This window comes from Mycteria americana, chromosome Z, assembly GCF_035582795.1.
Source record: "Mycteria americana isolate JAX WOST 10 ecotype Jacksonville Zoo and Gardens chromosome Z, USCA_MyAme_1.0, whole genome shotgun sequence".
NCBI lineage: Eukaryota > Metazoa > Chordata > Aves > Ciconiiformes > Ciconiidae > Mycteria > Mycteria americana.
In genome coordinates this window covers 44220570-44245917 of record NC_134396.1, presented here as the reverse complement: position 1 = coordinate 44245917, position 25348 = coordinate 44220570, and the positions used below count along the sequence as shown (strand labels likewise).

At 39.4% G+C, this 25348-nt stretch overlaps 1 protein-coding gene across 1 annotated transcript in view; it reads right to left on the bottom strand.

The window, feature by feature from the left end:
- Positions 1–12041: 12041 nt before the first annotated feature.
- Positions 12042–25348, bottom strand: part of FBN2 (fibrillin 2) — a 183068-nt gene continuing 169761 nt past the window's right edge. Inside the window, exons 57-65 of the mRNA XM_075488433.1 lie at positions 24576–24782; positions 23751–23876; positions 23027–23149; positions 22759–22875; positions 21961–22089; positions 20156–20275; positions 17306–17537; positions 16458–16617; positions 12042–13998 (exon numbers count right to left, since the gene is read on the bottom strand). Coding sequence (XP_075344548.1) covers positions 13624–13998; positions 16458–16617; positions 17306–17537; positions 20156–20275; positions 21961–22089; positions 22759–22875; positions 23027–23149; positions 23751–23876; positions 24576–24782 — 1589 coding nt within the window. The 3' untranslated portion in view covers positions 12042–13623. The remainder of the gene's footprint in view (positions 13999–16457; positions 16618–17305; positions 17538–20155; positions 20276–21960; positions 22090–22758; positions 22876–23026; positions 23150–23750; positions 23877–24575; positions 24783–25348) is intronic.

The window sequence follows — 25348 nt, the reverse complement described above, 5'->3', positions numbered from 1 at the left end:
GACAGCTTACGTGAGCCATATTCTGGACTCTGTTTCCTCTTGCTTTTTAACAAATCTTGCTTTTTGCCTTGGTCACTTTACAATATTTGTTCTTGGTTGCTTTCATAACCAGCTTTCATCCTTGTGTGCTTGTTTGATGTAGACTGCATTCTATGTCTGAATGCATAGTTCTTTGATATGCTACTACAGTAGCATGTGACAGACTCTCTGTGTATTTATGAGGATTGGTGATGGATGTACTGCTTTTGGAGATGAGATTTCTGAATGTTATGTAGAAAAATATGGGACAAGTCGTGACACTAGGAAATTGAGAGGCAATTTTTTAAAAAATTGATGGCTGAAAGTGAAAAATTAAGAAAATCAGAGTGGTTTATTAGGTAGCAACACTAAACAAAAGCAAAATTAAGCAGCTTTCCTAACCAGCTTATGGTTATTTCACAAAAAAAAATTACATAGTATTAACTGATGCTGTTGTTAGCCTGAAGAGAGATAAAGGACTGACAGAATTAAGAGTGGTTCCTTCTCATGTCTAGAAGACATTTCTGTTGTATTCATTTTGGAAAGTATTGTCTGAGCAATAGAGAAGGTAAAGCTGGCACTGTGACTGTAACATTTTTGCATGTTCTGTGGATAAATAGGTATGACCCAATTTTCAGTGGATGTCGGTCTTGAAACTTCAGAAACATTAAAAAAATACCGCTTTCCACAAAGGATGGGTTTGGTGTTTTGTTTTTTTTTTAATTAACCATACCAACTTATATACATATTTGAGGCCCATTTCATGTTCTCTTTTACCAGCTTTTTCTCTCGCAGCAATGTTTTGGTGGGTTTTTAATGTAACTTTATGGGAACAAGAGCTTTTCAATTATTTGCTTTGCTGGTGCTCAATTCAAGCGTTGGTTACTGTGGTTTGTTTTTCTTGGCTATTTCCTCTGGACTGTGCCTTTCTTAAGAACATGTCCTGATGAAGGGTAGCGTAGTTTTCCTTTCACTGAAAGAAGTTGGGGAACATACAGGAGTAGACAAGACATGAAATACAAACACAAATACACAAGAGCCAGTTCAGTCCATTTACAAAGGACGAGGGGTGGGAAGACACTGCATGTTGGATTCACATTAATAATGTGACTGAGTAATGCTGTCATATTCTGTTCAGTGTTGCACAAAGCAAGTGTTGCTCCTCTTCTCAGGAGAGGGGGCTAGACTGAGGAAGTCGTGGAGGTAACTCCAATCCATTCAGAAGGAAACGACTCATCTGTGGTTAGCGGCATATTCCACAAACTCTTTTATTTTGAAGTGGGCATATTTATAAAATTTACATCTGTGTTCTCAGCAGCTGAAAAATGACTTTATAACTATCAAATTTCCTTTCAAACAGTCGTCTTTTACTTTCATTTTGGCTTTAAAACTGGATTCCAGGACAGCTACTGTTTAGCCAAAAACCAGCTGTTTTGAGACTGAATGGATCTTATTATTCTGTGGGATACTTAGTAATAGTGTTTCTTTGCATCATATGGTAAACAGGCAAAGGAATTTCAATCCATTTAGTTAACAGCATGTCTGGTATACTGGGTATATTCCATGGAGTAGTATTAATAGATGGGCTACATTAGGAGCTATCCCAGTGAAGCTCAGCTCTGATTCAAGAGCAGCTATTTAAGACAGTCTCCGTGTGCTTGATCAGTGTAACAATAGTACACATTGTAAGGATTTCGCTGAGTTTTAGACATACTGAAATAAAAGGCTTAAAATAATGTGCATTATGTGTCCAAGAATTCAATGGATGATTCAGAAAAGTGCTTTTCTACAAAGTTCAGAGGCCTGTTGAGAAACACATGGCACTTCCCAGAGATGGGGCTACTATTTACTAACCTGTCTGGTGATGTTAGTCTTACTGATCAAGAGTGAGAGTCATAGAGCTGGGGTACCTCAGTATTGAGTTTGGCCTTAAAAATACTGTAGTTGTTTTTTTGTTTTTAATTTGTCTTTTGTAAGCTCAGTGCACCAATTGATAAATTTAGTGACAGGCATTTCAAGCTGAATCCTGATTCTTAACTAGCAATTTTAGGTCTCAGCTAATCATAGAATCATAGAATAGTTTGGGTTGGAAGGGACCTTTACAGGTCATCTAGTCCAACCCCCCTGCAATGAGCAGGGACAGCTTCAACTAGATCAGGTTGCTCAGAGCCCCGTCCAACCTGACCTTGAATGTTTCCAGGGATGGGGCATCTACCACCTCCCTGGGCAGCCTGTTCCAGTGTTTCACCACCCTCATTGTAAAAAAAAGTCTTCCTTATATCGTCTAAATCTACGCTCTTTTAGTTTAAAACCATTACCCCTTGTCCTGTCACTACAGGCTCTGCTAAAAAGTTTGTCCCCATCTTACTTATAAGCCCCCTTTAAGTTTTGAAAGGCCACAGTAAGGTCTCCCTGGAGTCTTCTCTTCTCCCGGCTGAATAACCCCAATTCCCTCAGCCTGTCCTCATAGGAGAGGTGTTCCATCCCTCTCATCATTTTCGTGGCCCTCCTCTGGACCCGCTCCAACAGCTCCCTGTCTTTCTTGTGCTGAGGGCTCCAAAGCTGGACACAGGTGGTGTCCATAGCTCTTCCCTTGTCCACTGATGTAGTCACTCCATCATAGAATGCCATTAGGTTGGTCAGGCAGGACTTGCCCTTAGTGAAGCCATGCTGTGCTGGCTGTCTCAAATCACTTCCCTGTCCTCCATGTGCCTTAGCATAGCTTCTAGGAGGATCTGTTCCATGATCTTCCCAGGCACAGGGGTGAGGCTGACTGGTCGGTTGTTCCCAGGGTCCTCCTTTCTACCCTTTTTAAAAATGGGTGCAATGTTTCCCTTTTTCCAGTCACTGGGGATTTCACCTGACTGCCATGACTTTTCAAATATGATGGAGGGTGGCTTGGCAACTACATCAGCCAATTCCCTCAGGACTCTGGGATGCATCTCATGAGGTCCCATAGACTTACGTATGTTCAGGTTCATAAGGTGGTCACAAACCTGATCTTCTCTTACAGTGGGAGGGACTTTGCTCCCCCAGTTCCTGTCTTGTGGTACATTCACTCGAGAGGTGTGGGAAGAGAGATTGCCAGTGAAGACTGAGGCAAAGAAGTTGTTGGGTATCTCAGCCTTCTCGACCGTTGTTACCAGTTTGCCAGTCTTGCTCATCAGGGGTGGTATGCTTTCTTTGACCTTCCTTTTCTGGCTGACATACCTGTAGAAGCCCTTATTATTCTTTGTGTCCTTTGCTAAGTTCAGCTCCAGCTGTGCCTTGGCCTTCCTGACCCCACCCCTACACGACCAGGCAGCATCTCTATACTCTTCCTAGGATACCTGTCCCTGCTTCCACTGCCTGTGCATCTCTTTCTTGCCCTTCAGTTTGACCAGCAGGTCTCAACTCATCCATGCTGGTCTCTTGCCTTCCTTTCGTGATTTCTTACACCTGGGGATCAAGAGCTCTTGTGCTCTATGGAAAGCATCCTTAAAGATCTGCCTTTCAGCTCTGTTCTGCTCCCTTGTCCCTGAGGGCAGTTTCCTAGGGGGTCCTATTGACTAACTCCTTGAAGAGCTGGAATTTTTCTTTCCTAAAATTCAGGGTCCTGACTTTGCTCTTTGCCTGACCCATATGCCTCAGGACTGTGAACTCCACCAGTGCATGATCACTGCAGCCCAGGGTGCCTGCAATCTTGATGTCACTGATTAGCAACTTGTGTTGGTGACCATCAGGTCCAGTATTGCATCCCCTCTGGTAGGGCTTGTCTATTACCTGGCTTAAGAAGGTATCCTCAATGCATTCCAGGAGTCTCCTGGATTGCCTAGAGCTCACCGTGCTACTTTTCCAGCAGATCTCAGGGTGGCTGAAGTCCCCCAGCAGGTTGAGAGCCTGTGAGCATGATGCCTCCTGTACCTGGAGGAAGAATGCTTTGTCAATAGGCTCCCCTTGATCAGGTGGCCTGTAGTAGACACCAACCACAAGGTTGCCTTTGCTGCCTCCGTCTCTGATTCTTACCCATAAGCTTTCAACCTGCTCGTAGCTATTCTTCAGAGACAGCTCTTCACACTCTATCCACTTCTTGATGTAGAGGGCAACCCCTCCGCCCCTCCTTCCTCGCCTGTCCCTTCTGAACAGCCTGTAGCCATTGATAGTCGCACTCCAGTCACGGGATTCGTCCCACCAAGTTTCAGTAATGGCAACTAGGTCGTAGCTTTATCTACATCAAATTCTCAGATCTAACAAATGCCAGATCTTCTCAAGTTTTTAGATTTCGTTTTTGGTTTATGAGTTAAAACTCCTGGAAGAGAAAAACCCCCTTGTTTTTCATCTAATTGAATTCAATTCCTATAGATAAATCTCTTAGCAGTATCATACGTTATTAACTTCATATGTGGCTGGAAGATAATTTGGAAAAACCTTCATTGATCCAGAAATAGACAGTTTGTGGCCATTTAAAAAATACTTTTTCTAAAACCTGCTTTAAAAAAGAAGTTCGATCAACTGTATTATCCACTTTGGTTTCTTTTAAATTGATCTGTGTCTAAGTGCATTATTCATAAGTAAACTAGTTTACTTTTGTTCATAAACAATAGGCATTTGATGAAATGTCTCTTCTCCCAGGTAACAAGTGATAGGACAAGAGGAAATGGCCTCAAGTTGTGCCAGGGGAGGTTTAGACTGGATATTAGGAAATTTTACTTCACTGAAAGGGTTATCAAGCATTGGAACAGGCTGCCCAGGGAAGTGGTTGAGTCGCCGTCCCTGGAAGTATTTAAAAGACGTTTGGATGAGGTGCTTAGGGACATGGTGTAGTGGTGGTCTTGGTAGTGTTAGGTTTACGGTTGGACTCGATGCTCTTAAAGGTCTTTTCCAACCTGTACGATTCTGTGATTCTGTGAAATAATATACCTTTGGGAATAACAAAGGGAAGAAGCACATACACTTCCACATCAGCCTTACACACTCACTTTGGAGCATTATTACATCTGTGTAACAAGACTGAATATAGGATTTTACTTGGGAAATTATTGTGTTAGCAATGGCGCCATTATGGCCTGTTCTCATCAACACTTGTATGAAGATATGAAGGCAATAAAAGTTGATGCCAGGAGTGATGCATGTGAGCCAGTAAATTCTAAAGTAATACCTTTTTTAACCCTCCCCTCCAAAGTGGGAAAGACTGCATGAGTTTATGTAAGCATAGATGGTATAAACTCTAAGTATTATTTTCATTGTAAAGAAAACAGTAAGAGACGGGGACATGCATGGAAATTATAGAGGGAACCAATTCAAAACAGATGCCAGAAAGAGTGATTTGTACAGAAAAAATAAATGTTGGGCAATTCAGCACACAAGGCTCATGATACTAATGTACCTAAATTTATAGTAGAAACAATTAGCTGAAACACCTGGTATGGTGGGAGATGTGACTATCTACTGAAATGCAAGTTCTGAGGGAAGGTGGGTTTTTTGTTTTATTTATAACTTCCCCTTTCCTTTCTTCCACTCCTTGTTGGGAACTTCATAAAAGGGTTTTAGACTAGATATAGGAAATGTGGGCCATAAGGTAGATAGTCTTGTTCAGTTAATGTTGCAAAATGGACAAAAATATGATTACAGTGTAAGGTGTTCAAATCATAGTGTTTAAAGTTATTGGCTAGATTATAGGTTCAAATTTACATGAGCTATTAAGAATTTGTCCTTTGAGTTGAAGATACTAAGCCCAACAACGAAAACAGGACATGTGGTGCTTGTCATATTGCAAGTTCTATGGAAGCTGAAACTTTGCCTCACCTGTGTGCCTGCATGTTTTCTGAAGAAATGGAAACTTTGTGGCTCTTGTAGGCTTACTGAAAAATGAGAAAAGTTTAACTGAAAGAAACTGAAAATTTAACTGAAGATCATATGAACATGCTTTTTTCCATAAAAATGTCAGGTTGATGGTATTAGTAGAGCTGGAATTTTCCTGCAGATTTATTAGTTGATTTGCTATCATAGTTTGACTATACAGGTGAACAAATTTTAATTTAGAAAAAGTCTTCCTTGAAAGAAGTAATCTTAATATGTGCAGTGACCTAGTCTATTAGAGGTCTTATCTGAAACTTTGAAAGGGATTTGAGAAGACATACTGAGGAAAAATAAAGACCGCAGCAAACTAATGAATGAATGCATTATGTTCTTCAGCTGTGTATTTGAATCAATGACATGAAAATAAAGCATCCAGCAACACTGTGCCAAATAATAGCAGTCATTTTACAGTATAATGGCCTTCAAAAATGTGACACAGAAATTGTTAAGTTAGTGTTTGCATAATTTATGTGTAATTTAGATGGAAAAAGAAAGGAACCCTGTGACTGCCAGATGGTGTGGACTGCAGACTTTGCTGCAGTACTGAAGCTGAAGATTGTGGTTGCCCATAAAACTAGGACCTGGAAACAAGTGCAGCTGGGATGTTGAGGATGCAAGAGCAGGCTAGGGCAGTGTTGAGTCAGTAAGGTTGAGAGGGAGACTGGTACTGGCAATGTAATCTTCGTTTTGAGAGCTTAAGCATATAATGTGAAGGTTATATGATACTAAAAGACAGTTTGGAAGAGGTATGAATTGTTGGGCTTTGCCACAGTTAATCTCAAAATTCCCAAGCCTGATCACTTCATCACAGGTTAATTGTGCCTATGCCCAGGTAAAAATACGTGCACAAAATGGTGATGTAAACTTCCTATCTCGTTATACCACACCGGATGTGTTATATTTGTACTAAACAACTTTTCCTCATTGATGTTACACTTACATGTTTACAGGTAACTCAGGCCATAGCTCATTTGTGCCTGTCAATGTTGTGTGGGAGCCATACTGCTCAAATGTTTTCACTGTTTCCTAACTCAGATGCTCATAATTGCCTTTATTTCTGATTTTTACGAATTTATGGCTTTCAGAAATGTTATATGAGTGGAGGAGAACAGTGCAATTACCTTATAAGTTTAACGGTGAACTACTTTGCAGGCTTTCTATTGAATTGGTAACTTTTTGATTAGTTATTTCTTGCCTGCTTTCAGCCTCCTGCTAGATGATTTTTCTGGAACAGACAACAGCAATGAAACTTGTGCCTCTTGGTGATATGGTTGATCTGTGTGTTGATTTTTATATTAAAACTAATGTTTTTCAAAAAAATTGCATGTGTACTTGAAGGTTATGGCCTGGTGGTTATTTGATATTTCTGCCCCCCTTCTCTCCCCCTCCCTTTTTTCTTTCTCAGTGATGAATATACAAGTCTGAAAGCATAGGGTAGAGAGAAGAACAATGAACTTCCATAAGCTATCTCCACATGAAGAACAGTAAGACCTAGAGATATGGCAATTACTTCACAGAATTCAGAGATCCCGGTTTAGGCCCTTGTATTTGCAACACTTAGATATATAATGCATTATTTTTGCTAAATAAATATACTGGGGTTGGGGTTCTGTCTTCTTGAATGCATATGTATTCTTTGGCTTCAAACCACAAGCCAGGCCTTGAGAACATATCTGGTATTCAGCTGTCACTTTGGTGATCTGGCCTAAGATTCAAAATCTTTCCAAAATTCTGGTGTAGCAGAGACAGTAATTCAACAGTTCTCTTCATTGCAGTGAAGAGGGAGTGTCTGTGTAGCTATGTGTCTATGTATGTTGTTTAGTTTGTTTTGGATTTTTTTTTGGGGGGGGGGAGCTTCTTCGTAGTCTTGCCCCAGGGCAAATCTTAGTGGCAATTGACAGGATTTTGTTGAGTCTACACTGAGCAAGAAATGCTATAGGATGAGGTATAGAAATAACAGATATTTCTGTAAGTATATAAGCAGTCTAGAAGCACCAGGATTGGTTAAAACTGCAGTAATGTAATACCGCCAGCACTAAAAAGATAGATTATATGTTACTGTTAATGGAAACTTAATATTTCAGATTTGCTTTATGTAAGAACACCTTTAGACATAGGATTTTAAAATGTGCTGTGTACCAAAAAACTGCTACAGTGCTGTTCTCTCTTTTTTTTTTTTTCCTGGTTCAGCTACAGTAGGAACCCAGTGCTCCAATCTCGCAGTTTTCTTGTCTGGACTTTGACAGTCTTAGCTTTCTCTGTGCTTTAATACTCCTGCTGGTAAAACAGTGAGAATGGTTATACTTCTAAATAGGTAGGTATTGTTTCCTTAAGTTACTACAGAGCTATGTATGGTTCCCAGTTTTAGTGCCTCAGCATACTCAGCTGCTATTCATATGACTGACTGGAGTTCAGATCCTTGAGGAAGAGTCCTGTGTTTCTCATTTATTATGGGTAATGTTCACTCTGTCACTTTCATAATTTCTTCATGGTGTCATTTGTAGCAGTGGTTTCTAAGGTTAGCTAGATTTGAGCTAGCTCTGGGTACTTCTGTTTAGGATATACTGTAGTACAATGTAGACACACTTTGATGCATGGAAGTGCTCCTCAGCTCCTGCTTTGGCCTTGGAGTTCAGAATTTTAAACCTCAAAATCCCTGTTTGGGTAACAAGTACTTTTTGAGGTGTCAAAGTGATGGCACACCACCAGCTGTTTCTGCTGGTGTTCCTTGTGTCTCAAGATCTGTTTTTGGCCATGGGTAGATGCACCTCATTCTTGACAAGCCCAAGCAGCGAGTAGACCTTGCTTGTACTAAAATCATGTCCAAATACACAGGTTAAACATTTCCATGACCACCCATGCTGACACATGGTTGGCATTCTTGGAACAAGGTTTACAGGTCACATGAGAAACCACCTCCTTCATCAGTTCCGTAAGGCTATGGGAGCAAAGAACTTACTTCCTACCTCTGCTATAGCAACTTGGTGTCAAATACATAACCAGTCACACTAGGGACTAGGATTTTATTTTAGATATAAGATGATGTACTTCTGCCCTCTCACGCTTTCCTTCTCTCCTGCTTTAAGAAGTGCGAATGTAGACTTGTGAATCTTCATCCCCTCAGAGTAAAGTTCATAAATCCAGCCCTTTTCTTGGATTTCAGACGTCTGTTTTGCAGCACTGGTTAATTCAGGTGCTTAGGCTTCATCTATAACACATGGGAAAAATTAAGAAACACACTTAGGGCAGTGAGATTTTTGCTGTATTTAGTTTTGCAGAGCATTGCCAGGCCTGAATTCTTCTGTGGGTTTAGCACAGAGACAGGTTCTTCAGCTGTCGGTCTGCAGACCACATCCATTACACCAAAGTTTAACTGGTGATTCCAAGTCAGTCTAATAAAATCCCATAGAAAAATAGTCCTTTCTAGAATGCTGACTGAAAAGCCTGGCCTATGAAAAACTGAAAAACTGTTACAGGCCCATCCTGTCAGAGAAGGAACATGAAATAACTGGGTGTTTAAATTGCTGTAGCATTACTGCTGGTTAGATTAAGAGGTGTGGCTATGAAGAAAGGACATGATGTGCTCAGAAATAATTACTGGATGCTTAGACTCAGCAATACTCCCAGCAGGGCTCCATTGTCTGTTGAACTGGAGCCATGCTTGAGGAAGAAGGAAGCGCCCTAAAATGTCTGTACGCACCTTAGACACTTTGACACATACACAGAGGTCAAACACTCTGGAGCATTTGAGGATAGAAAAGGTGGCATGCATTCTTTGATGGGCCTGGTAACATTGTGGGGTTATAGTAAACGAAGCTGAACTTTAGTGCTGGCATGCTGGGAAAGCAAATGTTAGATCGAGAGCTGAGGGGCTGGGTCCTTGCAGTAAAGCTGGAAAGAACTAAAAGACTTTCCTCAAAATGAAATTTTACGTTATCAATTATTTACACATATATTTTTAAAAATTATTATAATGAGAAAGTATCATAGACTTGCTAGAATAGCTGGAGTGTACTGGTGAAGTCCCCACTGCCTAGGCCTAGCTTAGATGTTACCTTTACTCACTACACTCTTGCTTCAAGTTGCCAAGAAATTTATACTGAAGCCTCTCTTAAATAGCAAGACAATTTTCATTTTACTGTTAGCAACAGATTTTGAGGTTTTGTAGCTTTCTGGAACACTAGTCTTTCTGTGCATATGTAGTCAGCTTTCTTATTAAATGTTTAGAAATTAAAAGGCTAGAGTGTATTAAAGGATAGAGTTTGGAGAAATGGGTATAGAAATATATACTATGATAGGCTGGGTGGAAAGGAAGTGGCTCTGTTATGGTTTTCTTGCTTGGGCTTTTTTTTTTTTTTAATCCAAGATATTTTTTCATCTGGATTTGAAGCTGGGAGTGACTTCTTTCTGGGTATTGTGCATAACTGTCTTGTGCATTTTAAGATGATAGAGGATAATGCTGCCTTTCTATTAAAGCGATAAGGTATTTTTTGTACTTTGTACTTACTGTATGATTAGTTAACACAGGTGTTACCTGATGACTGTTTCTTGTTTAGCAAAAAGGCTTTAAATCTACTAAGTGTGCATAGCACATGCAAATAACCTCTGTCTACTGATAAAATCCTCCAGAACTTGTAGCCTCAAAGGAGTCATTAGTAAGTGTTGCTACTATTTTCTCTCCTTTTTTGAGAGTTGGCAACAAAGGATAATGCTCTACTGGCTTCAGTCTGTTGGCTTTTCTTGCAATAAGTGTTTCCTGGAAAGCTCCCATTTTGGACCAAGAGTAGTCTTCTTGGAAACTAGCTGTTAGAGTTGTTAAGTCTTCAGTCAGTGCTGTACTGGATATATTTATCAGACCTCTAGAGGTCTTTTTATTTCTATAGATGTCAGTCATTTTACCCAGAAGCAGCTTTGAGTCATAATGAAACTTGCACAACCATATCTGAAGGTAATGTCAAATTTAAGTATGGTTCCAGGCAATTTCATATTGTCTTCTTTAAATTGATGCACTATTAAATGTCAGATAAATCTGAATACCTATGTAGGTTTCCAGGAATACCCAAGGCAAGTAATTCACATCAAATAAATCAGTAATTATGAAAGCAATTACAATGCCATAATTCCTGATTATTTTTTTCTTCAGTGACATTTAAGTGTATGATTCCTTTGAAAACTTGTATTTTTTATTACTTTATGAGTATTTTAGGGAAGAGGAGAGGGACAGCAGGGTTAGCCTGGATCTTTGAAAGCATGGGAAGAGCAATTTTATGCTGAAGAAAATTCTCAGCCACTAGGGAAACTCATTTTTACTGCATCCAGTAATTAGAACTTTAGACCTGCAACTTGGCTTTCAACGCAATTAACTTGTGAAGTGCCACTGCTCCAGAAGAACAGCAATAGAATATGTAGGGCTAATTCTGCTCATGCAGACTGTTTAAGTTTTATATTTTATTCAGAAATGAAAGAGTACATCTAAACCAAGCATTTTGCATCTTAATTTAGTGTTTAACCCAATGTGCCATTTTCCCTTTCTCTGGCTATTATTGCTGTGACAAAAACATACAGTCAGTACTGGCTATTACTTAAAAACAATCACCAGTTTAACTCCAAATGGAATAAAAAGACAGTGTAGCTTATGTAATGAGGTCTTTGTGGAAACCTTGCATACTGTAAGAAAAAACATTTTTTGCACTGTTGGGTTTGACTCTGTACCTAATGAAGGGCATTCAGGGCATTGACTGCCAGCAAGCAAAATTACCTTCATTGATGGTCTTACTGGATTTTTGCTGTTCGGGTAGGATGGAGGTTTTACACTCCTACTCTTAAATGTATGGGGATTTTTTTTTAGAGCTGAATTATCAAACTTGAATTGTGATGGTCCTCCAGCCCTCATTACACAGACAGGCAAAACCTTCTGCAAGGCCAGCCCATTGGAACCTAATATATGACAGATTTTGAGAGAGTTGAGGCAGAGTTTTAACTTGTAAGGACAGTTTAATTCCTGTGTTTCAGCTCTGTCATGACAGAGAAACTAAGTCAGCAAATGCTGTATAACGTTAAATGTGAGTGAAGAAGAGTTTGCACCGTACCAGCTCCTTTTTCTGCTCTGGAATCCTTGAGATTTACAATTAGATGTTTATTTTGTGTAAAGAACACGGGCATTTCAAAGAAAAAAACTACCCCAAAATAAGCTTTATTGCAAGAAAAGTGTTGTCTTACTGATACAGACGTTCAAACAAAACTTTTTTTCTTACAAATATTTGATTAAAAATGTACAAAGTTTCTTTTTCTTTTCAAAATCCCCAAACTCAACAAAAGAAAAGAAAAGAAAAATCACTGAGTATAACTTGATATAATCTTTGGTCAGCACTGATATGCTACTGAAACAATCCTGGAGTCAGCATGTGCTTTAGCTATTTTCACATATGAGAGCCTGTTACATGACTTACAGGCATCAGCTGTCAAAGAAAGCACCATTGAGACATACACTTAACACATAATGGTACGACATTTAAAAAAAAATTACTAAGGTAAACTAAATGTCAACTCATTGTACAAACATCTTTCTTACAAAATAAGCTATGATAAAATGAGGCGTACGGTGTATAACTACAGTATTAATGAAACTTCTAACAAATGGATTTCAAATACACATTTTCCTTGTCTGCGCTGCATAATTAGTTTGCACATATGGCAGTCCTGATACAGCTCTCAGTTTTTAGTAAATGCACCATTAATTCAAGCCAGCACCAAACAGTATGAAACATCATGTGTTCCCTTCAGAGAGACATTTTCTTCAGCTGCCTACAGTAATGCAAGTTTGTAGAGCACCCTTTCTGAGAATGAGGTGTGGTTGCATGTGTGGTTCCTTGAGGTTATTGGACATAAGTACAGTACAGTTTGGTTCTGCAATTCTAATGGTATTAAAAGCAGTCAAGGTATTTTGCTACAGTGGCTGTGCCTCTTCTTCCATTATTTGATGTGGCTGATTCAGAATACAGTCCTATTGAGCTGCTGTGAATATGATCTCTGCAGAGACTGATATTGTAATTCTTGTCCTTTAAGACTCTCTTTTTTTTTTTTCTTTTTTTTTGAATACTCGAAGTTTTGCAAGAGCACTTTAGAATATCCAGAGGATGTACTACAGTGCTCTTTCAGCTCTGATACTTTTTAAAATTACTTATATACTATTTGGATGACTGGCCCAAATACAAAAGGAAACATCTTTCAAATCTATGTTTTTTTAATTAAGTACTTCTAAAATGTTATAGCTCAAATTTATAAATCTAAAGAAAAACAAGCAAGTTTCCCTTTTTGTTTACATAATTTGTTATTTTCTCCATATATTACTGCATTAAAAATAAATAAACTTCTATATTTTTTTTTTAATTAGGAACTATAGCAAAATACCCAAAGTGTTACAGACTGCTAACAGGAAAAAAATAGCTCACATTTTTGTGCCATTTAGTGCCATATGATGACTTCTTGAACTTTAGCTTTTTAATATACTTTAAATTGAGGTTATATAAAAGATACAGTAACCATGATTGCCATTGTAATCAAAGTTTTGGTGGTGGTGGAGTTTAAGTTACCCTCCTGCAAGGGTGGTTCTGCAGTCTTGGCAGGATGGAAGAAAGAGGTCTTCCCCTCCCCCTTCCTCCCCCAAAAGTCAGTGACTGTTTCAAAGCCTTTGCAAACCAGATATGCTCAGGTGGATAGATAGGTGAACAGAAGTGACTGAAGAACTGGACTCAGTCTGGAAGATGGCTAGTAGAGGTCTATCCGCAGCCTCATTCTGAGAGCTTCCCCGAGCTCTCCTAGGAGGTAGTTGTCCTCATTGCTGTCTTCCAGTTTCTTTAGCTCCTTTTTCTTATATAGAGGAATGCTAGTGATTTCCAGTGTGTGAGTTCCAGGCACTGACTTTTTCTTAACTGTGTGCAAATAACTCAGTCCATCCCTCTGGTGGATTCGAAAGATGCCATCGTCATTGCCATGCGAGATGATGTAGCGCACGTGGTTGGTAAGGGGCTCAATGGCTGGCATGAGTTCTAGGATGTGCTCCTTGTTGTCAAGCCTGGAAATGTTGACTCTCATCTTCAAAGGACTATCCATGTCTAGACTTTCCAAGCTTATCTGCTCGACCTGAAGTAAAGGAGGAAAGACTGTTTAAAGCAGGAGAGAAACTGATATTCACTTGCACTGAGAGAAGAATATGTGATTATTAACAGTTTCTGCATTTGTCAAAATCTAGCTGTGAAAGAAGCAATTGTCAGTCCTTCCCACCTTGGAGAACTGCTTGATTCCATATAACACACCCTGTAAATCTTAAAGGCTTCTCCCACAGGCTTAACAGGATAATTAAAGTTACAGCATCAGGTCTACAGAGGGGGCTCAGATTTCAGATTCTTTTCAGAATCTGTTTAACTTCATGCTTGCAAAAAGTCCATGTAAAGAAGAGACCTATGTTTACTATTGCAGTAGACTGTATGTGAGGCACGGTCTTGTTCTTATGATCAGCTTCAGTGAGGAACATTACAGAAACACATACCACAACACTGTATGGGAATTCCCTGAAACTTCCGGTAAAACTGTTTTAATGAATCCTGGCTTCTAAAAACAAGCAGGCTCAGCATTTGGTGATGAGGAAGTACAGTGATTATAAAGGAAATTGAAGTAAAGAGAGAACTGCTGTATTGTTAGCCTTCTGCAGAAGGGGCTAGTATGTCATGTTGTCCAGTTACTTCTGATTTGGACCACTGAAAGGAGTGGAAAAAAGTCCCAGCACTCTTTTTCTGACAAGTCAGTCATATGTTCTTTTTTAATACAAGCTTCAGTATAGTTACGCTGCAGGTGTGAATCTGTCCAGAGGTGTTAGCTGTGAACACACTTGGGGGCAGGGGACGAGAATGAGTGCATTACTAGGAAAGCCATCTAACAAGCAACAACTTTTGAAAGTGCTTCTACAAAAATATATAGGCTGTAGTCTTCTTTAGGAAACCTGATACTAAGTGAGGTACCGAGCCTACAAGTCAAGATCCTTTCACGCTTGTAAAGATAGCAAAGGATTTCTCTTTCTGAGGGAAGTCCAATCACATGCGAGTACGTACGTGTACTAATGTGTAATTTAATTAAAAACACATGGTGGAAACAAGGAAAATTTGTGGACAGGAACAAGTACTGTAGTGTTTTAAATACCGCACCCCACAGATATCATTAGAGAGGAGATTATTTATTTTTTCATGTAGCTTTATGGATGTGAAACCTTTCTCTTTTACTGCTCAGGTAGTTCTAGTACTAGAAACTGAAAAGGTTAATGCTATTAAAAAAATGTAATAACAAGATATAACAATTATGAACTAGAAATGAAATTAACTGTGCAATAGAAAAAATGCTTTGCAAAACATCCATGTATTTCTGTGGTGAGTTGACCACAGAATTCAGACTGGAACAGGTCCAATGGGAATGGTGGTGGGGAGGGAAAAAGGGATGTTTGTGGGAAGTGTGGATGTGTGTGGGGAAATCAAACAATCAAACATTTAGGTTTTAAGTGCCAACACTATATCCTTTAGAACAGAAATTATAGGATTACTGGTTTCTTTGGAAACTTTGCCAATACAAGGACTGGCTTTGATGGCATCATGCAAAGTAGTGTGTACTAAGTCTGGAGCTTCTGGATTGTTTCATGTTTCATTGTTTCATTTTAGAAAGGAGACTTGTTTCTCCATTCTTTCAGTGTAACTTGTGTGGCTAGCACACCTTACCAGTTTAGTTGAGGGTCTGCATTTTGCCTGTTTGCATTACACAGCTCTTGTACTACTGAAGGAAAACCTCTGTGTGTCCCCACCTCTAAACTGAGTCAGTTTCCCATTACTGCAGATTTCAAGACCAGAGCTAAAGCTACAAGAAAACATCCTATCATACAGATAATTCAGATAACAGATATACAGGTATACTCTTCTAACTTTTGAAAAGAAGCATCTAAAAGGTGTAAATAGTAGGGCTGTCCTTTCATGAATATCCCATAACTTATTTCATAAGCCCACAAAATACAGTAAGAAAAAAATTAAGTCTGAAGTGTAATTCTCTAATACCCTCAGCAATTCTGCAAATATTGGACTTAAAGAGTATCAGCTCGGTCATGGACTCTAGACTCCCACAACTGTGAGCAACCATAGAATAGACACTTAGACTAAAATGATCTGCAAGATCTATTTAGGTGTCCCAGACCATTAAATGATGTCCAGTCTCCTCCTGACAGCTGAACAGATTGCAGACGTGACCAGTTTCCTAGCTCTCTGTAATGATAGGAAAATTACTTCCCTGAATATATTTTGAGGAACCAGACCACATCTCGCACTACAAAGGATTCTTCAGAAGCTTTAAAAACTTCATCTGTTCATAGCTGTTGATGTGTTTCTGATTGTCACATAGTTCCTGTCAATAGGACCCAAGTGTGAAAACCACTGAGGCAGAGGAAAAAAGACTTTCACCATTGAATGTGGCCTGTTAAAAACTTCCCTCCATTTACTGATAGTGTTGAGTATGGTATCTCTGAAAATACCTCAAAGTACATTATAGTTCTTATTTATCCTGGTACGTACAGTATCATTAGCACTTCTCTTCTTCCTGTTGTCTTTTTTGGAATAGCCATTAATTTTGCACTCATAACATGCTTCAGGGGACAAAGCATTCTCTTCATCAGCATCTCCATCCAGTGGCAGGTACTGGCCTTTGTTAAATCCCATCCCTGAGACACAGTGGCTGTTGAATAAAAACATCTGTTTTAGTTACTTCTTGCAGTTTTACGAACTGTCCTGTTAAATGGAAAGTGAGTGTATGTAATCCATAGCACAGTGTCTGTATCCCCTTCCTTTCCCTTCCCTCAGCACGAGGTCTGTGCATTAATTTTCTTCACACTAGTGTGGCATACTGAACAAAATAAAACCGTTGGCTGAAGGCCTGTAGACTTTTCTAATTTTCGTTTACAAGTTTTACAAAGAAACAGAACAAAACCAACCTGCCCTGAACTTTGGAACTAAAGAATTTAGCCATTGTCATGTACCAGAACAATGTTAATTTGTGTTTAATGTTCTGGGTTGATCAGTGTGGCTTAAAGCCCTTAATTATCTCAGTACAGATGGTACCTATCCTTACACAGTAACAGTCCTCATTGAGCAGGTTCATGAAGGAGTTCTTGTGCTGATACTGGGGAGGAAGCAGAACTAATTGTTTAATATTGCTTATGTACTAGATTTAAAATGAGTGTCATGCTCCAGGTACAGACATTTCTTTTTTTCTAGCTTATGGATATTGTGTGCAAAGGGAGTAGAAAGGATGACTTAGTAGCCTGTCCTTCATTTGCACCTCTGCTCTTCAGTCTGACTAGAGTCCAGCTTTTTTATAGCCTTCTGAATGTGTCTTCGATGAATGACTGCGTGGAGATACTCACCCTTGTCCAACTCTGTAATAGCCAGGTGGACAGCCACAAAGATAACCACCTTCAGTGTTGGAACAACCATAATTGCAGGGGTTCTTGGTAGAAGAACACTCATTCACATCATGGCATGCACTGGAGAATTGGTCGTAAGAAAATCCAGATGGGCAGGCACACTTGTAACTTCCAAGTGTGTTGTAGCAAGAAGCAGAGCCACATGCGTTAGGATTGGAGCATTCATTTTCATCTAGTAAGCAAACAAAAGTATATTGGCATCTTCTAATCTGATAAACATCAGGCAAGCATACAAGCTGGAGAAGTGGGCCTGTGTGAACCTCATGAGGTTCAACAAGGCCAAGTGCAGGGTCCTATACCTGGGTCGGGGCAATCCTCAGTTTCAATACAGACTGGGGGATGATGTGATCGAGAGCAGCCCTGCGGAAAAGGACTTGGGGGTACTGATGGACGAAAAGCTGGACATGAGCCAACAATGTTCACTCGCAGCCCAGAAGGCCAACCTTATCCTGGGCTGCATCAAAGGAAGCATGGCCAGCAGGTTGAGGGAGGTGATTCTGCCACTCCGCTCCACTCTGGCGAGACCTCACCTGCAGTACTGCATCCAGCTCTGGAGCCCTCAGCACAAGAAGGACAGGGAGCTGTTGGAGTGGGTCCAGAGGAGGGCCACGAAAATGATCCGAGGGCTGGAGCACCTCTCCTACGAGGACAGGCTGAGAGAGTTGGGGTTGTTCAGCCTGGAGAAGAGAAGGCTGCGGGGAGACCTCATAGCAGCCTTCCAGTACTTAAAGGGGGCCTATAGGAAAGACGGGGACAGACTTTTTAGCAGGGCCTGTTGTGACAGGACAAGGAGCAATGGTTTTAAGCTAAGGGAGAGCAGATTTAGACTGGATTTAAGAAGGAAATTTTTTATGATGAGGGTGGTGAGGCACTGGAACAGGTTGCCCAGAGAGGTAGTGGAGGCCCCATCCCTGGGAACATTCAAGGTCAGGTTGGATGGGGCTCTGAGCAACCTGACCTAGTTAAAGATGTCCCTGCTCTTGCAGGGGGGTTGGACTAGATGACCTGCAAAGGTCCCTTCCAACCCAAAGCCTTCTATGATTCTATGTAGCTAAGAGATCGGAATATCTCCAGGTCCTACGGCTCTGCCACATCCCTGACCTCATTACCCCATAGAGACTTGGTCTCTGAAGAAAAAGTACATTGGCAAAGGTCTCAAACACATATAAGTGGGTTGTAAAGATATTTTAGGATACTGTTACTGTTAATCTTACATTGACTTAATGCTCCCCCTTCCTTCAAGGTATGTCTCCTATTTTGCTTAGGGGTCCTCTTTCCCCTGGCAGGGTACACTCCTACCCTATAAGGTCCACAGAGGAGAAATGAGCTGGAACTCCAGTCAAACATACATGATAGAGTTCCTGGGCACCCAGCAATACGAAGTTAGCACATACCTGTAGTGGAAACCTGCAGGCTCTGTGAGGGGAAAGACAATCTAAATAGCCAACCAAAATGAAAGAGAAAAGGAAGTATTGTCTTCACCTTGTGGGTGCTGAATTAAGATACGGAGAAGATGACTCCTCCGGTCAGTGTGACTGATTTGGTTCCAGGCTATATTGTGAAAAATGAGTGAGGAAAGTAGCTTGTTGTACGGAAGACCATGCTTTTGATAGTTGGTACGTGCTGCTTATTTTATTTATCTTACCAAGGTACTGTTTCCCTGTAGGTGTTTTCCTCTCCCATACCATTAGGACATGCTTTACCATTTTTGCCTGCAGTTACTAGGAGACACATTCTTTTGAGGACTACCTATAATATTTGGAGACTGTAGCTGGTTTGGAATTTTGTGGTCGTTGTTCATTTGTGTTCCTGTCACTCCCACCCCAGCCCTTTGCTTTCTTTGCTGTAGAGCACTATTAAGTATGGAGTAATGATGGTGGATGGGACTTCAGAAAACCTGCTTGGTGTGCTACTTAATGTAAAATGGGTATAATAAACTGATTTATATGTCTAGGATCAGGACAGTAAGATCAGCTTATAAGAAATGTATGGCAGTGCTCAGAGCCATCCTCTGATTATGACACCACTGACAGAGAACTGTGAAAGCAAACTTGAAAAGGTAAATATGTTGTTATGGTGCCTTGTGAACAAGTACAGGATGGAGTTGTTTGGTTGTGTGTTGGTTTTAATTAAAAAAAAATTCTCACATTTCATTTGGTATGGGAGTTAGCTTAGTTCATGAAACATAGAAAAGAAATGATGGATTGAATGAGCTAAACCTACAATAAAACTGTTGAGCTGATTAATTTGTCCCTGTTCCCTGCCCAAAGAACTAACGTTGACCTTAAGACTGTGTTTTGGAAGTAGGAAACCCATAATGGTTATGTTGGTATTTTTTCTCCCCATTCACTACAGATGCTATTCTGTAGTATTCTTAAATTGCTAATGATGGTGAGTGATTCTTACTGATGAAAGGTGGGATTCCCGCCCCCCCCCGGCCACGTCCCAGCAGAGGTATTTACATTGATGCTTTCAGGAATTCAATGAACATCTTTCCACCTTTCTCAGATGGGGATTTTTCCGAGGAGAAGGGAGTCAGAATTTAGGCCTTACTAGGAAAACTCCTTGTCACACAGAGTTTCAACAGGATGAGTGTGTTTTCTTGTTACCTTATGTCACTGACTTATGTTGGGAGTAATAAGTGTATAAAAGGAGGGGGAGAGAGGAAAAAAAGATTTGTGTCTGCATACCCTTTGTCCTGCCCATTCTTGTCCTCGCCTGGCAGTTGCCACTATAAACACTATAACACCTTTGCTGTTTAAATGTATTCTGTGCTGTTTGTTTTCTTACCAACACATTGATTCCACTGGTAGTGCTGAATATATCCTTGTGGGCATCCACATCTGTATCCACCCAGGATGTTTTGACAGCCGTGCTGGCACCGATGGTTTCCATCACATTCATCCACATCTTTGCAATTGGGAGAGAAGTAGAACGTGAAAGAACACATGATTATACACGTTGCCAAATATGTTACTCACTTTGATCATAATCATTGAAACACTAGTATTTATGACAGAGGAGTACTGCTGTAAGATGGAAGCACCATTCAGGTTGGTCTTTTGGAAAGCCTGAAAGTCAATTAATGTAGTGTTCTTTCTATCTATGACTAATCCAATTGGAGCTTTTGAGCCTTTACATTACTCAGACTTGGAGAAGAAACACTATTCCTGGTAATCCCACATGATGCTGCTTTGATGTAATGTTTAAAATCTGAATGTTTTTTTATTTCAGTTTTCAAACCAACTATGCAGGACTAAGCTTTCAGTTTCCTGGAACACATTGAAGTGTTTGAATATGAGGAATACAGGCCAAATTTGGATGTAAGTGCTTACCTTTGAAATTAAAAAGAAAAAGCCATCTAAAAAGTCTCTGAGGTTTGTGTAAATAAAAGAGAAAGCCACAAAGAAAAAACGAAATGTAAAAACTCAGTCACGTGAAACAGTGTCTGCTATAAGAAATAAATAGATTATAAGCAGCCTGATGTGTCAGGTACAGTATGCAGTTCTAGTAGAAAATAAAAAATCATACATGATACCACAGATTCTACATTACGCTCTAGTAGTCCACAGTTTGAAACAAATTTAATGGAATTGTGATGTCCCAAAGCCTCAGGTGCAGAAAACCATCGTGCCAGGAATGGAAAGCTGTCATTTTATCAGTAATGGCATATAGAGCAGTTCTGATGTGCTAGTTGTGTACGTATCTTGTGAATGCTTTGATATGTATAATTTAGTGTTTGTTTCGTAGATGCTGGGTAAAGTACACAATAAGGATGTATCTACTTTATGAGAACAAAGTAATCCGACAGAAGGTAGTGCTTTCTAAAACCTCTGGCTGTGTATATTCTGCACTGTTACTCTAGAAATAGGCTCTAAATATGAATTCCTGTTTTAAACACTGTATCAAGGTAGCTGACATTTTGAGATGTCATAAATTTGTGCATGTATACCTCTGCACTTCTAATTCTCAGCAGCCAGATGGCCTAGTACTGCCGTTTAATTTCTTCTTTGCTCAATATCTGAGGCCCACTGAAGAGTCTGGAGCTCTCAGATAGAGATTTCCTGACTGGGGCTCCCTTTTGGGCCAGCAGAGAGACATGAAGTTCAACAATACAATTTGTATTTTAACTGTAGTGAATTACCTTTCTGAATGTGTATCTCTATGGTAGATGACTTAAAGTACGGAATTTAGAATCTAATCTTAGATACCCTCAGGTGTATGATTACAATTAGCTGAAACAAAAATTGTAGAGACATTCTGTTTAGACTGTATGAAAATGAAAATGAAAAAGAAGAAACAACTAGATTTTGAGATGCATAAACCTATGTGAAGTTGAAATGGCAGCCTGGAAACAGTTGTTCAAGAGTTCAGCTAAAAAGTCACTTTTTATTCTGATTTGTGTAAAAATTACTCAGGCAGTATGTTCTTACATACAATTATGCTTAAAATTACTCAAATACATTCCTATTTCTTTTTGACATTTACATTTACTATGGCTGGTGCTCTGTTTTATCTGTCTTTGACATCACAGGATTCACTAGACACAGAAGTAAGCATTTGCACCATAAAAAAACTTGACCTTCGCTAGTTACCTTCACAGTTTAATCCAGTAGAATCCAGAGAAAATCCCCTTTGACATTCACAGGTAAAACTTCCAGGGGTGTTTTGGCAAATTCCTTTTGATCCACAAAGTGATGGCTGAGAACCACATTCATTGTTATCTTAAAAATGCAAAGGAGAGAGAAGAAGGTTGGTACACCTTGTGGCATGATTTTAGACATGTTCATATAACATTTCTTAAGAGGTTGAAATCCACAGAGCTGCAGCAGTTTATTTTGAAAATGTAGCTTTTCATATTTAAATGTTAGATGACCTGATGACTCATGCAGCGCTATGAGTAATTAATAAATTCAAAGTGCAAGTTGTAATTTAATTATGAGTGCAAAAGACCCAGGTAAGTAATTGCTGACAGTGGAAAAATGCTGCATTTCCGTATTAGCTGAACTAAAATAGTTTGAGTTGGCAAGATTCATACATATGCTTAAGATCTAAAGACATCTGTATCTATTAAAAAAAAAAATTTAGTCTGTTTTTGTTTAACTACATTTTAAATCAGATTGTAATACTTTACCCCTTTGTATCCATGTGGTTACACTTAGAATATAATAATGTATTAAATATGTACAACTGTTTCCTAAGCAAGACAATACAAATGGTGGACAGTCTATTTTTCTTTAGCTATAATTGTTGCTTTTCAAAACCTGTTTTCTGGACTGCTGACATTATTGCTCTTTATTATTACTGTTTACATAGAGCAAAAGAAATTAATGAGAATTGAGAATGTTGTTCTTATAGAAAAACTGATGCAAGAAAACTAATGTTTTTCTTACCAATACAAGCTGTGTGATGTTGCGTAAAACCAGGTGGACATTTGCATGTGAAGCCTCCAAGGGTGTTGACACAGAGAAACTGACAATTGTGTTGTTTGGTTTGACATTCGTCAAGATCTGAAAGTAAGAGATGTTGTTGTCTTAAGGGAAGCCAACAAAGAAAGAGGTACATTTAGTCTAACTTGATAAAAAAACTACACTTCAAAACTATTTCCTTTTAAGTCAAGGTGCAACAAAATTAGAAGTTACTGTGTATAACTTTCTTTACCTTTACATGTCTTTCCATCTTCTTGAAGGATGTAGCCCCGAGGACATGAGCACTGATAGCTCCCTTCTGAGTTCTTGCAGATAAAATTGCATGGTTTAGGAGACTGGGAACACTCATCAAGATCTAAAGAGAGAAACTGTTAAGTATCTGTTGTACTGATTTCTTTGTCTGTCTTTGAAGGGTGCTTTCTAAACAGCACTATATTTAAGAGAAAAATGTTTGTAGAAAAAGTCCCCAATTTACATTTGTTCAGAGTTCCTACTTCTTCCTCCATGGATGTGTTGCTGTGGAGTTTCTATGGAGTTGACACTACAGTAACAAACTGAGTGTCTTGGAAGAGTAATGTATTAGAGTGACAGTGGCATCAATATTTTCATCTAAGGACTAAGTGTTTATTTTGGGGCATACTATGGTATACTTATATGTGTTAACCAACAGAAAAGTGGGAAAATGCAGACGACGAAGTAATGAGTTGGTTTGTCAGTCAAAATGGTTATACAGCTGAAACATATTTCGGTGCTCATTCTACTGCAGGAATATTGCCAGTACAGCTTGTTTCTCGGTTTCCCCAAATGAAATACAAAAATAGAAGTGCGTATTAGGAAAAGAAAGATAGAAAAGAGATAAAGAGAAAAAACTGCTTTGTTACAGAGGTTTACAGAAGTTGATACATCATTATGTACCAATTCAAAAAATAACTGAGGATTAAGATGTTGAATCTTACCAATACAAGATGTGCCGCTTATGTCAGTGGTATAGCCAACTTTGCAAAAGCATCGGAAGGACCCCATAGTGTTAATACACTGTCCATTTCTACACAGGTTTGGCATGACCTTACATTCATCAATATCTGTACAGAAAATATTAACTATGTCATCTTTCAGTTTTAAATTCAACTTTTTTCTTCTCTTCCAGTTTTGCACAGTTCCTCATCATCATGCTTCTGATAGGAACTTTACCCTTTCTTTTGCTTTAAAAATGGATCTGAATTCAAAGTCAAACATCCTTCAAACTTTCATTATTGTTTTTTGTATCAAAACCTTCCTGCTATTTCATTGGGTAATCAGGTTCCAGTTTTGCTAACTCAAATACAAACCCCATAGAAGTGAATTTTCTTATTGACCAGTTAGATGAGGTAAAAAATTTTTCACCACAATTTAAAAATGTACGTTAGCTTCCGCTTTCTGTATGGAAACAGTAACTGCAAAGCATTCAGTCCAACTGTTGTTAGAACAACTGTTGTTGCCTTTGCCATGTATGGAGCTTTTCAGCATACAAAAGCTTTGGGATCATTTCTAGCTTTCAGTTACTGGTTGGTACCTCCTGTTTTAGATCCCAACCCTGAAAATTCTGCACAGCTGTGAGTATTCTGGTTGCAGCTACTGTTTAAAGGTGTTTTTAATTTCTGGTCTCTCAGCAGCATTTGAAAAATCAAACTGTCGTTTCGGAGGAAATTCTTCAAAGGAACTTCAAAGAGAATTCTGCATTTTCTTAAATATGTGAGCATATTCTTTTCCCCTTTTCTGCCTCTTTTCATCCCTGCAAATACCTCTTCCATCTGTAGTATAGCCTGGTCCGTGAGGACAGAGTTTCTTATATTGGGTGGTTCCGGGAGGCGGACAGAGCTCACACTGGTTACCCCAGCCCCGGCCTCCATCACAGCAGCACTCAGATTTAGTGACAAGATTCCGGCTGCTTGAAGCCATCTGACACATTGTCTGTAAAACTTCAGCAAAGCAAAACCCTTGGCGATTATCTGTAGGGAAGAAGTAGAGAGATCAAGAAAGAGTAGGAGATAAACATCTGATGCATTAAGCATCTGATGTATTATTCTGGCTCTTTGTCAACACATGCAAGCACTAGAAGATTATTAGCAACCAGTCTGTGAAGTCTATTTTGACTTAGCCTTTCAGATTTGTTGTGTCTTCTGATAATCTGCTGCCATTCCAAATGTATTCCAGACACCCTAAAGTTCAGTACCTGCATTAGTTGGGTAAGAGTTTTACTTGTAGGAAAGTTGTGCCCTGGAGCATATCTGGTGAGCTTGCTTAATAGTAAAACAGGCTGCGGGCCAAACTGAGCTTCCACTTAAGCTGCCTATGTTTGGCTTGCATTTGAACAATTTACTTGGAGTGGGGTTAGAAGTTTGTTTTGTTTGTTTTACTGGCCAAAACAGTATGTCTGATCATCTATAATTATCCTGATTGTGGTTTAAATGACAAAATCCTTAGCACTTAAAAGTGTCTATAGAACTCGGTACTCTTCCAGCAGCATTCCTAGTTTTTGTGTGTGGGTGGGGAGATTTCTATGGACTTACTGTTG